At 41.3% G+C, this 13,706-nt stretch overlaps 1 protein-coding gene across 1 annotated transcript; it reads left to right on the top strand.

The window, feature by feature from the left end:
* Window positions 1-3,717: 3,717 nt before the first annotated feature.
* On the top strand, window positions 3,718-12,260 carry selenoo2 (selenoprotein O2; the record flags this gene model as incomplete). Its single annotated transcript, XM_080754226.1, has 8 exons — window positions 3,718-4,202; window positions 5,634-5,837; window positions 7,163-7,344; window positions 7,837-7,963; window positions 8,725-9,002; window positions 10,232-10,394; window positions 10,983-11,168; window positions 12,098-12,260. The coding sequence occupies 8 exons, from the start codon at window positions 3,718-3,720 to the stop codon at window positions 12,258-12,260; spliced, it is 1,788 nt and encodes a 595-aa protein (XP_080610352.1).
* Between the last annotated feature and the right edge of the window lie 1,446 nt (window positions 12,261-13,706).

Below are 13,706 nucleotides of genomic sequence, written 5' to 3'. Positions count from 1 at the left end.
GCATCTGGCAGTTTCTAAATGCTAGGGACCCATACTCAACATTTCTAACATAAAACTTTAGGGTACTCAAAATGTCTGGGTTCACATTTCGGCTACTAGACTATAAGGTAGTAAACAGCTTCCAAACGCAAGACGTTGTGATCATGTTTAAATCATCCACCCGCACCGCTGGATTAAGAATTGATGTCTTGTTGTCTTCCCAGCTGTAGCCTATAACGTTAAGCAAGCCTCATCCGAAAGTTTAACAAATGCACTGATCAACAGTTAGAGAGAAGGTAACATTTTAAGTCCCTATAGAGAGGTTAAAAGAACCAAAACAACTGAAGCCCGAAGCAGTGACATGGGGTATTGTTTTGCATGTTGTATATAATTGAAAGGCATGAGACTAAAATGACATAAGGTACATTTCCCACCTTGAACATTCAAATGCAGACAGGCATGTACTGCTAGTGTTTGAATGGGGAAACCTTATTTATTTATTTTAGCTTTTAGTAAAAATAAAATGTTTCTTCATTAAGATTTTGTTTGATAAAATAAGTTTTGCCATAAATCATGCAGCTCTATTACAAAGACACAGCTATAACAGCAATATTAAACAGACTACAGTAGGCCTAGTATAATAGTTCTTTTAATTAATATTATTTTTTTAATCACTTGGCCTTTCGGTGCATGGGCATCAATATTATATCCATATCATGATATTAGACTGGATAATTACTGTTTGTGATTTGGGATATTGTATGGCATAAGTCTTATTTGTACTTATTTGTCTTATTTGTGTATATTGGTTCTTAGATAGAAAATCGGTATGGGGAAAAAACTGCACCGGGAGACTTATTCAAAATATATATATATTTCATTAAATAGTTTTGCTTAGAAGTAATCCAAAAGTAACTGAAAGTAACTAGTAGTAATAATATATATTTTTTAAATATTTTTAAGTAAGGAATACTTTTGAAAAGTAACCTTCGCAACCCTGGTGCTAATTTAGAGAGACTGAACAAAAAGGAATCCATTGTTCACCTTATGTGACTGATTGATGTCATATGTAAAAACGAGCAGACATTTACAATTGCATTTTGGTTCACAACATCACATTCAGCAAATGAGTAGCCTATACTATACTGATTTATTTAGTTTAAAACTCCCTCAAACAACAGCAACCAAAGGTAATTTGGGGAGACCTATTGTTTTAATTTGAAGGCGAGCCATACCTAGAAAAAAAAAGAAAAAAAAAGACTTGGCTCGGTCTCGGCCCCCGTTGGTCTCGGACTCGACTCGGACTCGACCCCCTCCCAGGGGCTCTTGACTCGGACTCGACTCGGACTCGAACCCCGCATAGGACTTGGACTTGACTTGGACTCGCTTTAGGTGGACTCGACTACAACACTATAAACTAAACTGTGTTCTTTGCCCTCATTGCTGACCATTCCGGCCCCTATAGGGAGTTGATTGTCTGCAGTATACTGTTCTGTGTGCACTCTGAGCCAAGCCAACATCCCAGAGCCACAGTACTAAGAGAATGACATAGGATTCTGTTTTTATTGTGGCGCAAGATTTTAATAAGGCTATCCTATCCTCAAATACACCATACAACAATGTTACACCCCCTTTCAGGAGGACATAGGCCTCATCTGTCCAACTGCCTTCTGCTAATCACAGCTCTGTTCTCCCTGCCTATAAGCAAAGGGTTTGATTGAAACAAAAGCAGGTTAATGACAGAGAGGTTCAAAATCTGGTCTGAACAGTGCACAGAGCTTGGTCTGTGCACTGGGCCGGATGGCATCCAATTTACAATTTAGGCATTTAACATATCGTCACTGTCGGGCAGAAACCTCTATCTCCAAGTTTCAAGTTTGTACGTTTTTTTTTTTCACCAAGCAAAGCCCTGCTTCATCACACAAGGCTGTCGCACAAAAGTAGTGAAAACAGCAGATCTACAAGCACACAACGCCTCGCGGTGCGAGGCGTTGTGTGCTTGTAGATCTGCTGTTTTCACTAGTTTAGTTCATTTTTAAAATGATGAATACAAAACGAACGGTCTTGGACATACAAGGTTTCCACCCGACAACGACGATATGCTCTTGATCCAGAGCGATTTACAATAAGCAAGGTAATACATCAGCATCCTTAGTGCTGTAGACCAGCTGGTTTTCAGTTATGTTAAACCTCTCCCAGGCCGTGGTCCCCACTGGCTTCAAGATGCCTTGTGCCTGACTGTCCCCGAGCACTGCAAGGTAACATGTCTGAATGACTGGAGAGAGACCTGCATGCCACCCTCTTAACTCAAATGTCATAACAGTAGGCCTACGGTAAATGCTTTCAAAGGCAGGTGTGAGACATTAGTTCCAAGCTCCTTACCGTACGGGACCCATGGCAATTTGTAAACTATATACAGTATTGTCTAAACAGATCGAGGATGCAGTTGCTTGATCTGTCTTTTTTCTCTCTTTCTGACTCGTGTAAACACAAAGAAAAATCCATAGGCCTGTAATATAACAACATTATTCATATTATTATTGCTATAGGACTATCTTATTTAATCCAGCAGTAGGCCTACTGGGTTGCAGCACGCCTGAAATATAGGTGCTTAAAACGTGAGCGAGGTTTGTGGATCTAAACCAGTGTTTCTCAAACTTTTACATATCAAGGTCTCCCCTTAACTCTGACAGTGTACAAATGGAACCAAATGGACCCGTTAGGGTCCATTTGTGCACTGTCAGAGTTATACTTGCATGGGTCAATTTAGACGCCCATAAAGGAACCCACAGAGTCCCTGCCTCCTTAGTCCTGAGATCCATCCACTTTGAGAACCACTGATCATCATCTAAACCAGTGGTTCTCAAACTTTTTGGGCTTCAGTACCCCCTTTTCCTGATTGCTGAATTCAAGTACCCCCTTTAATCGACAACATTTTGATCGAAATATACTGACATCTCAAAAGATCACTTTTTATGTCAATATGTTGAAAATAAAAGTAAGTCACTTATTGTTTTCTATTCAGTAACAGTTGCAAGTCAAAATTCATACTTAATTTGGTTTAAAGCTTTACAGCAGCACGTTCACATAGGCCTACATTTGTCAAGTTTTATCATTAAACACATCAGTAGAATCAATGTTTCCATTTTCCATTTCTATCAATTTCCATCTCAAGTATCCCCTGTAGTACCTCTGCATACCCCTAGGGGTACATCATGTACCCCCATTTGAGAAACACTGATCTAAACCAGTGGTTCTCAACCTTTTCAGGCCGTGACCCTACAAATAATCATATTTTAACTGGGGACCCCCACCCTGAGCACTAAGAGTTGAGGCATTACATTTTGTATAACACGGTTCTATTGTGAAAATAGCAGATCTACTGTACATGCTAACTGCTATTTTCACAATTTCTGCCTCTAATATTTGACTTTTTGGCCAATGTTTCATTTGTCATTTTAGAGTCTTTAAATTGTCATTTTAGAAATGTGCTATAGGCTACACTTAAACTTCATGTTGGTTTGTTTACTGTTGAGAGAGAAAACACAATGTTGCACATTGAGTTAATCATCTGGGGACCCCCCAAAATAACCCCCCTGGGGGTCCCGACACACAGGTTGAGAACCACTGATCTAAACGACCGTCGCACTACGGAGTATAAATCAGGCTTATTATAAACCTACAGGGATTTCAGCACCACGAACAGCGCACATGACCCAAGGAGTTGAGGGAACCAACATGGAACCCTCTCTGAGCAGCTCTGCTCTGGAGCGCCTGAAGTTCAACAACGTGGCCCTCCGGACGCTCCCGGTGGCGGACCCCTGCTGCGAGGAGGAGGACCCGGGCTGTCCGGGCACGGTCAGCGGGGCGTGTTTCTCCCGCGTCCGCAAACTGCAGCCTCTGCCCAACCCGACGCCCGTGGCCTTGTCGCCGTCGGCGCTGGCGCTGCTCGGGCTGAGCGCGCAGGACGTGCTGGGCGACCCCTCCGCTCCGGAGTACCTGAGCGGCTCCAAGCTGCTGCCGGGCTCGGAGCCGGCGGCGCACTGCTACGGTGGCCACCAGTTTGGACTGTTCGCCGGGCAGCTGGGAGACGGAGCGGTGCTTTATCTCGGGGAGGTGGAGGTGGAGGTGGAGGGGGAGGGACGGTCCTCATCCTCCGCGGCAGCCACTGACCAGAGATGGGAGATCCAGGTGAAAGGTGGAGGCGTCACGCCATACTCCAGGTCAGTGTTTTCTCAAACTAACTTTCACATTCCCATGTCATGTCTCCCACTCCCCCCTTAACTCTGACAGAAATGGGTTAATTGGTTCCATTTGTACACTGTCAGAGTTACAGACTTAGGGGTCAATTTAGACCCCCCTAAAGGAACCTACAGCTAGAGTCCCTGGAATCTACTTTGAGAACATGCCAATAATGTCAAATCCTTTTTCATTTCAAGAATACCCAAAATGCTATTAGTATTATAATTATTATGATATCTCTGGGACCCATAATAGTGTGTGTGTATATATATATATATATATATATATATATATATATATATATATATATATATATATATAGCCATTGTATGTTTTGTAGTTCATTGAAACAACACTATTTGTACATGTAATTGAGGCATACAGTATGGATTGACCTATACATATTTTCCCTTTTTTTTTTACAAAAATGTTGGGCAAAGAAGCAACAAAAGTATCACGAGCCACTAGAGGCACGTGGTGGTGGATTTATGAACCTAAGAAGACCTGCTTAAGAAATTAATCTGCTTTGGTCACTTGAGCCATATTGTGAAACAATTCATGGCCAACTCTATAGCATTCCACTGTTGTGTCTCTCATGTGTAAGTCCTTAGTTTCCCCAGTTTCACTAAAATGCAATATTATTTCATTGACTGAATCAATAGACGGATGTCTATTCAAGTCTCTCCAACACTGAACAAATCTCTAGCAGTGTACTGTAATTCTAGTCAATATAACTGTATGGTGCACTTTGCTTATTGTAAATCGCTCTGGATTAAGAGTGTCTACTAAATGCCTTAATTGTAAATTGTGCAATGGTCTTTTTATCTTTTCTGTTTTCAGAGAGAGCATTAGCATTAGCAAGAGATTTGCTCCAAATGCACCTGATTAATTTAGGCCTAGAGAAATAGCAGATATACAAGCTCGCGGTGCCGCGCTGCAAGCTTGTATATCTGCTATTGAAAAAGACGTGAAAATGTGTGCAAATCTTTGAATTTGTGTATTTTCAAAGCGAACGTTTGTAACTAAAATTTTGCTTCTGGGTGGTCCCTGGAACAAAATATTTTGAGATGGGGGTCTGTGGCCAAATACATATCATTTTGGGGGTCCTTCACATGAAAAGGTTTGAGAACCACTGACACGGTAGTCTCTCAAGAACACACTAACTGAGCTCCAGTTAAGTGAAAAGGACCTTTTCTTTGACGATGGCTGGCCAGATTGCTGACATATAGGTTTTTCAAAAAACCTTAGAAGGATTCAAAAGACACTCATTGAATCGGGTCAACATTTTTCACGATTTTTCAAAAATAGCAGATCTACAAGCTCGCAGCGCGGCACTCGGTGCCGCGCTGTGAGCTTGTATATCTGCTATTAAATAATAATAATTAAATATGTGATTTCCTGCGCTCTCCCAGAGATGGTGACGGCAGGAAGGTCCTTCGCTCCAGCGTCAGAGAGTTCCTGTGCAGTGAAGCCATGGCCGCCCTGGGCGTCCCCACCACCCGCGCGGCCTCCCTGGTGACCTCTGACCTCTATGTCAGCCGAGACCCTCTCAGCAATGGTCAGCGGACACCTGAGAGGTGCTCCGTTGTGCTACGAGTTGCCCCTTCCTTCATCAGGTGGGTTGGGTTCGTCAAGCTGACCCAGCGTTAGCTTGAAGATCTGCTGGTAACAGCATTGCATGCTGCAGGCTCCCTGTAGCTTTCAATTCTCAAATGCCTATATGCGTTTTGGCCTTTGTTTTTTAAACTTAGGATATATGCTTTCCCAGAAATACGGGTGGCTGACTATTTATGAGTTCCCTATAGCAGTGTTTCTCAAACTTTTACATTTCAAGGTCTCCCCTTAACTCTGACAGTGTACAAATTGTACACTGTCAGAGTTACAGACTTGTATGGGTAATTTTAGACCCCCCCTAAAGGAACCCACAGAGTGCCTGGAATCCACTTTAAGAAACACTGCCCTAGTACAGTATATAGAGTATAAAGGTCTTAAGAAATAAACATGTATTTAGTATAGACATGTTTAATTACCACTTTTACGCCCTATATACTACTTTGTCAAATTGTGAAATTAGACGATCTAAGATCTACATGTTGCATGTTTGAAAATCTTTGAACTAAAACTAAAATTAAAAACAGGTTAGGGAAACCCCATCCTGAAGCATCCTTAGTCTATACTCTAACTGACACAGCTGTGCCACTTAACCTTTTCCTTGAGGCAAAATATGAATAAGTCTCAAATAGCAACCATGAGTGAATCAGACACAATACTTCAAAGGCATCTAATCAAAATCTATAGCAAAAGAATCCTACATCAAACTGCCCTGAGAAGACATGCTGCGCTTCATGTTAGGCTGTGTTTCGAGTTATCATAATAAGCCTATCCCTCAGATCAGTACAGAGTGTTGAATAAAGCAGTGGTTCTCAACCTTTTCAAGCCGCGACCTCCAAAATAATCATATTTTAACCGGGGACCCCCCCACCCTGACGAGCATTAAGAGTCAAGGCATTACATTTTGTATAACACGGTTCTATTGTGAAAATAGCAGATCTACATGCTCACAACGCCTCGCATTGCGAGGCGTTGTGAGCATGTAGATTGTCTATTTTCACAATTTCTGCCTCTAATATTAGACAGTATGGCCAATGTTTAATTTGTCATATTAGTGGTATTAAAAAGTCACTAAATTGTTGTTTAAGTCCCAAAGTGATTAAATTGTCACTTTTGAAACGTGCTGATACCCTCTATACACTTTGTTTACTGTTGAGTGAGAAAACAGTCATCTTGGGGACCCCCCAAAATAAATTGGGTCCCGACTCCCGACCCACAGGTTGAGAACCCCTGGAACAAAGCAATAGGCGATGGCATATGTGTGTTCATACTGTACTGTACTTTGTATCTGCTTGGGCCCAGGTTTGGAGGTTGTGTTCTGTTGTTGCAGGTTTGGCTCTTTTGAGATCTTTCTGCCTCGAGATGAATTTTCAGGACTCCAGGGTCCTAGTGCCGGGCGGCACGACATTCGTGCTCAAATGCTAGATTACGTCATCGAGACCTTCTACCCTGACATACACCATGGTCATAACAACCGCAAAGACAGGAATACAACTTTCTTCAAAGAGGCAGGTTTCTGATGACAACACATTTTTAATTTCAAGTCTTGAGACCAGTGAGAATAAATAACCACATTTGCCTGGTTAGTGGGTTATATTATTCTTGATCCATTTAGACCTGAACGCAAATCTGTGTCACTTTAGATTTTAACCACTTTAACCACTATGTCATGCTTTGACTATGAAACAATAGCAAATATTTGAGTTCGCTTTGAAAAAGATATATTCAAAAAATCAAGATTTTTCAAAAATAGCAGATCTACATGCTTGCAGCGCGGCACTCGGTGCCACGCAATGAGCTTGTATGTCTGCTATTTTTCAATAGTTAAAGCATTAAATAATTCTAGACCTGAATGGGTTGTTTAACACATCTGACTCCAGAACATCAACGTATTATCATAAATACGTGGTCCCCTGTCATGGTTAGAATGTGCCTCCCGTCTCAAGCCAACGTTATGGTGACACCTTACCATATAGATATAAATGTTCTCTGTTTTCAAGGTAGCGATGCGTACGGCTAAGCTGGTGGCCCAGTGGCAGTGTGTTGGCTTCTGCCATGGTGTCCTTAACACTGACAACATGAGCATCTTAGGTCTAACTCTGGATTATGGCCCCTTTGGATTCATGGACAGGTAAGCCACCCTTCCTCACAGTCATTCCAAGAGTAGACATGATAGGGATTCCTTTGGTGTACTTCCACTCACAGAGCCCTTTGACTGGTCACAGCAAGGCTCATTTGAACTTTCTTGCATTACCCTTTCCTTTGATAAAAAATTACACGTTATCAGATGTCGCATAATCATATTTTTATACTGACCCCCAAAATGACTTTTTTTCTATTGATTACTCACACCATGGTGACTTGAGTTCAATAATATTTTTTTGTTTTTTGTCGCATTCCTAAACGCATCGTGCCATTCTAATTGTTACATCAACGTCCTGGTATCTTTATTCTTGGAGTAGTGCCTTTTGAAATAGAGTAATGCCTGTGAGCTCTACTGATCCACTAAACTCTATACTCTACTCCAGGGTTCCCCAATAGGCGGCCCGCGGCCTCGCGGTGCGAGGCGGTGTGTGCTTGTAGATCGTCTGTTTTCACTAGTTTAAATCATTTTTAAAATGATAAATGCAAAACGAACGTTTTTGGACATACAAGATTTTCACCCGACAACGACGATATCTGAACTGTCAATGGAGTAGCGGGAACGCCACCGTCGCCCCCTGCAATGTTGTGGCCCTCGGCTTGCTACCCTAGACATAATACGGCCCTTGGGGAAAACTAATTGGGGAACCCTGCTCTACTCTATTGTTTTAGTTTAGAAATGACAAAAACATAAATAATTGCCACTGTTCAGCTGAACCATGATGTGTGCCATTTGTGCGTGTGTGGCAGATTCGATCCAGAATACGTGTGCAACACCTCTGACAAAAAAGGGCGCTATTCTTACCGAGCTCAGCCATCTGTGTGCCGCTGGAATCTGGCTCGCCTGGCTGAGGCCTTGGGTTCTGAGCTCCATGCAGCTGAAGCAGGCTCCATCCTGGACGACTTTATGCCCATGTATGAGGCCTTCTTCCTGGGTAACATGAGGCGCAAGCTGGGCCTTCTGAGGAGAGAAGAGCTGGAGGACAGGGAGCTTGTATCAGACCTGCTGCGTCTCATGCACAACACAGGTACAATGAAAGTTATTTCCATTACAAATATTCAAGAGATGTTTTTACTTGACTTTGGTAATGTTGGGTGGCTATGGAACTCAGTTAATGTAGACTTTATGTCTGTGTTAAAGGAGAACTCCAGACTAAATTACATCTAGGCTAATTTTCCTGCTTGATCCCAAATGCCCTGTCGTCCGGTTTCCCCAGCAGACCCCATTCTTTTTAATCAATCTGTTATTAGTTGTCATTACACACACATTCATGCCATCTTTGTCCCACATGAGCCGTCACACGCTGCCAATTAAGTTCCATATAAAACGTGATTGGCTTGCACGGTCACATTTGACCACAACAAATAGTGTAAAAGCGATAGGCATATGGGCTCCTTTCTTGGGCTGCTGGGGCATTTCTGCCTAATAGACCCCATGGACAGTCATTTGGGATCAATATAAGTAGGAAAATGAGCCTTGATGTTATTTAGTGCAGAGTTAACTGTAAAGATACTGATATATTATGTCATTGCTCACCAGTTAAGAGTGGGGTGGCTCAGAGTAGATGACAGAGTACAGCAACTTGCAATGGGCCTGGTGTACAAGATAAACTACACCACTAAGATACCCATGTACTGTACCTGGCAAAATACTTTAAAAACGTTAAGGATGTCCACAATTACAACACCAGAGGCAACGCCACAGATCACGTTCAACCCAGAGTCAACTCAAAGAAAGGGTCAAACTCGTTCTTCTGCTATACCACAAAAATGTGGAATGCCTTACCGAAGGTCTTAAAGGAGTGTGGATCACTAGCATCCTTTAAAATCGCCCTGAAAAACCACTTACAGGCAGCAGCCGTTCGCAACTGGTAAAAACAAACCTAGCCCAGCCCAGCCCTACCCCCTGCCCCTTCAAACAAACCTAGCCCAGCCCAGTCCTACCCTCCCCTGCCCCTTTTTTGTATATACTTACTGTTTGTATTGACTTGATTTTTTTTTTTTTACTGACTATATCTACTGCATAGTACTGTGTTCTATTCGTCTGTCATTCAATGTTATATGAGATACTTAAATGGTTTCCTGTGGAAATAAGCTTAGTCTTTTCAAGGATCTCCTTTTAGTAGACCTTGTACCAGTGAACTGTACCGTCATGAAACTGCACCTTTTCCTATGCAAACTTCTAATAAAGTCTTCAATCAATCAATCAATTGCGTCTTTCTACCCCCCCCCCCCCCCCCCCCCCCTACTTTTCTAGGTGCAGATTTTACCAATACCTTCCGTCTGCTCAGCAGTATACCTTGGCCTGAGGATGGAGAAAGTGAGAGGACAGCGGTTGGACCAGTAGTGGATCTCATCTTGGAGCAATGTGCATCCATTGAGGAGCTAAAGGTGGCCAACAAACCTACTATGGAGGACCGGTGAGGGTGTGTGTGGTGGTATGGTAGCCGGTATATTCCTTTTTGATTATTTTTATTTAGGACCAAACAAAGTTCAAATAAGCCACGAGAGAGACCTCAACCCTGTTATGGTTTCTATTTTCAATGTCCAGTAGGCCTTGATTTCATTTCAATTCAGAATTTATTCATGGGATTTGACCGAGGTCAGGAGTTGCTTATTGAAAGACAATTTATACCATCCCACCATACAATAACATTTATATCCTACTGTGTGTGTGCGTGTGTGTGTGTGTGCGTGCGTGCGTGCGTGCATGCGTGCGTGCGTGCGTTAAACAATCTTTTATTTTATTTTTCCTATCTGCTAGCATTTTGGAGAAAAAGCTTTCCAAGAAAATGTGTAAGTTAAATGTGTGTTTTGGGAAATTGAAGGGACTTATTTTAGGGCAGACATACTGTACTGTATGTAGTGTGTGTGAGCTTAAATAGTTTAGTTTCCTGTATAAGTAACATAATTAGTTTACAGAACTCTCTCCAAAATTGCTACCCCATCAAGCTTTCATGTTTCTCATTATATCAAAAACCTTTAATTTATTTTTATTCCGTTTGTAGTGAACTGGCCATGATTTTATCCATGGCACACACCAATCCAGTCATGTTTGACATGGTGGCTGAGCGGCCAGAAGTGGTCCAGCAACTGGAGAAGATGGGGCGATTAAAAGAGCTTCTCAGTACTAACCAGGACGAGCTTCGCTTGAAGCAGCGCGACGACTGGATTCGCTGGACCGGTCAATACAGGTCAGAAAACAAGAAATCACAGCCGGCCGTTGGGTTACATGTACAGGGAACTGCTGATATCTTTATTGAGACAAACCTGCTCTATGAATGATGAATGGTATAAGTACGTTTACTTAAGTACTGTACTTCATTTTGAGGTATTTGTACTTGTTTACTTGAGTATTTCCAATTACCAAATATTGTACTTTTACTCCACTATACATTTACTTGCCTTCATTTACTTTACAAAACATACATTAATCACTTTAGCCCTATGTACATTCTGGACAATTTGAAAATAGACAATCTACAAGCTCACAATGCATCATGATGCGATGCATTGTGAGCTTGTAGATCTGCTATTTTTTATACATTTGAAAACTTGAAATGGGACATTCTGTACTTTTACTTTTGGTACTTTAAGTACATTTTGATGCCAATACTTTTGTACTTTTACTCAAGTGCATTTTGAATATCGGTCTTTTACTTGTAACTGAGTGCTCCTATATTGCAGTATTGTTACTTTTACTTAAAGGAGGACTTCACCACTTTTGAGGGCTGTGGGCAGGTCAGAAACCCATCGTCTTGTGACATCATCGATTGGGAATCCAAGCTAATAGAAACTGCAGGCTTTCTATTCCTGAAAAGTTGCAATGTTAAAGTGGAAGCCATTGTTCTCGCGATAATAAAAATCTAAATATTTTTTTCAAAAATATTGATTCATCTTTTTTGGGGGAAAAAGATGATGTCACAAGACGATGGATTCTGAACTTCCCACAGCTCTCCTAGGAGACTTGGACCGAGTAGAAAAAAATTGCGCTATTTTATTATGAACATTAGTGAGGACCTATTATATGAAGAAAGGTTGAAAAGTGGTGAAGTCCTCCTTTAAGTAAAACATTCGAGTACTTTTCCCACCACTGGCTGCGGGTCCCCCCTTCTCAACACAGGAGGCGTTTAGCGACAGAGAGTGATGGAGAGACTGACCTGTGTTCCCTCAAGAAGCAGAGGATCAGTGTAATGGACGACACAAACCCTCGTGTGGTCCTCCGTAACTACATTGCCCAGAATGCAATACAGCTTGCAGAACAAGGAGACTTCTCTGAGGTCTGAGGATATTTTCATCTAAACAATACAGTTGATTATTGCTGAATACAGTGTACAGGGTTCCCACGGTCATGGAATTCCTGGAAATATTTTGAAATTAGAAAGAATATTTTTCCAGTTCTGGAAAAGTTTTGGAATTGATCAAGGGTCCTGGAAGGTCCTGGAAAAAATAGCTATGCATTGTCTTTCGTTATTGATTTTGTTAAAGGAGTAGTTCACCCCCAAAATGACTTTTTTTCTATTGATTACTCAGGCCATGGAGAGTAGAGTTCAATAATATTTTTTGTTTTTTGTCACATTCCTAAGACAAAATTTTGATTCGAGTAAATTTACCCCCATTGATTCCGGATGGTGACCCGTTTCGAAACGGGTCACCATCCGGAATCAATGGGGGTAAATTTATTGTTATCACATTTTTGAAAAAAAACAAAAAATATTATTGAATTCTACTCTCCATGGCCTGAGTAATCAATAGAAAAAAAGTCATTTTGGGGGTGAACTACTCCTTTAATACTGAAATGACAAATTAAACACTGGCCAAATTGTCAACTATTAGAGGCAGAAATTGTGAAAATAGCAGATCTACATGCTCACAACGCCTCACAACGCGAGGCGTTGTGAGCATAGTGGGGGAGCCAATCAAGTGATTCTGCTGGTTGTAATTTTGGAATGATAATTGTTGGAGACATGTATATCTTCATTCTTGGGGTTCTCACAATGCCAAAAAAACATGTCTTCAATTTTTCTTTTTGGGTTTAGCATGTGTAATTAGCATAATTAGCCAATTAATTGCCAAAAACGGGAAATGGCAATAACTTTGCTTCTAGGTAACTTATAAAGGTGATCTAAGAGTCTAAGTCCATGTTTGTGAGGTCCAGAAATCCATATGTTACCATTGTGAAGTCATACAACCTTTCATAATTAGCATAATCAGCTTAAATTATGCAAAAACGAGTTGAAAATCAGGAAATCGTTTCATTTTTCACATTTAGCTGACTTTGGAGAGAAAATCTGAGACTCTTATTGACTAATTGAGTATGTTTACAAGTCCAGAAATTCCTATCCTGATGTAAGTAAATGCAACCTTTTGTCATTAGTATAATCTACATACATGATTTATTAATTAGTCTGAAAGTAGGAAATTACCTGTTTCTTTTTCTGTTAGGATATCCATAGATTAATTCTTGTCATAATTAGTCAAGCAACTGTGCTTCAGCTGTGAGGGATCACAGCTGATAAAGCTAATCATAGTTATTGAAAACACCTGAATGATGCTGCTTGGACACATCACAATCGCATCATGAAGGTCACTGGAGGCTTTGTGGGCATTACTCAGAATGCTAGTGCTAGGGAAAGGTTCTTCTCTGGTCACACCAGAGCTGAGTAGACTTGCTGAAGAAGCATGCCAAATGGCTGGCACACAAACAAAAGGAAAACCATGACTTGTCCATT

Source organism: Nannobrachium achirus (genome assembly GCF_963921795.1).
Source record: "Nannobrachium achirus genome assembly, chromosome: 23".
Classification (NCBI taxonomy): domain Eukaryota; kingdom Metazoa; phylum Chordata; class Actinopteri; order Myctophiformes; family Myctophidae; genus Nannobrachium; species Nannobrachium achirus.
The sequence above is the reverse complement of the archived record's forward strand: the minus strand, read 5'-3'. Positions and strand labels throughout refer to the sequence as shown.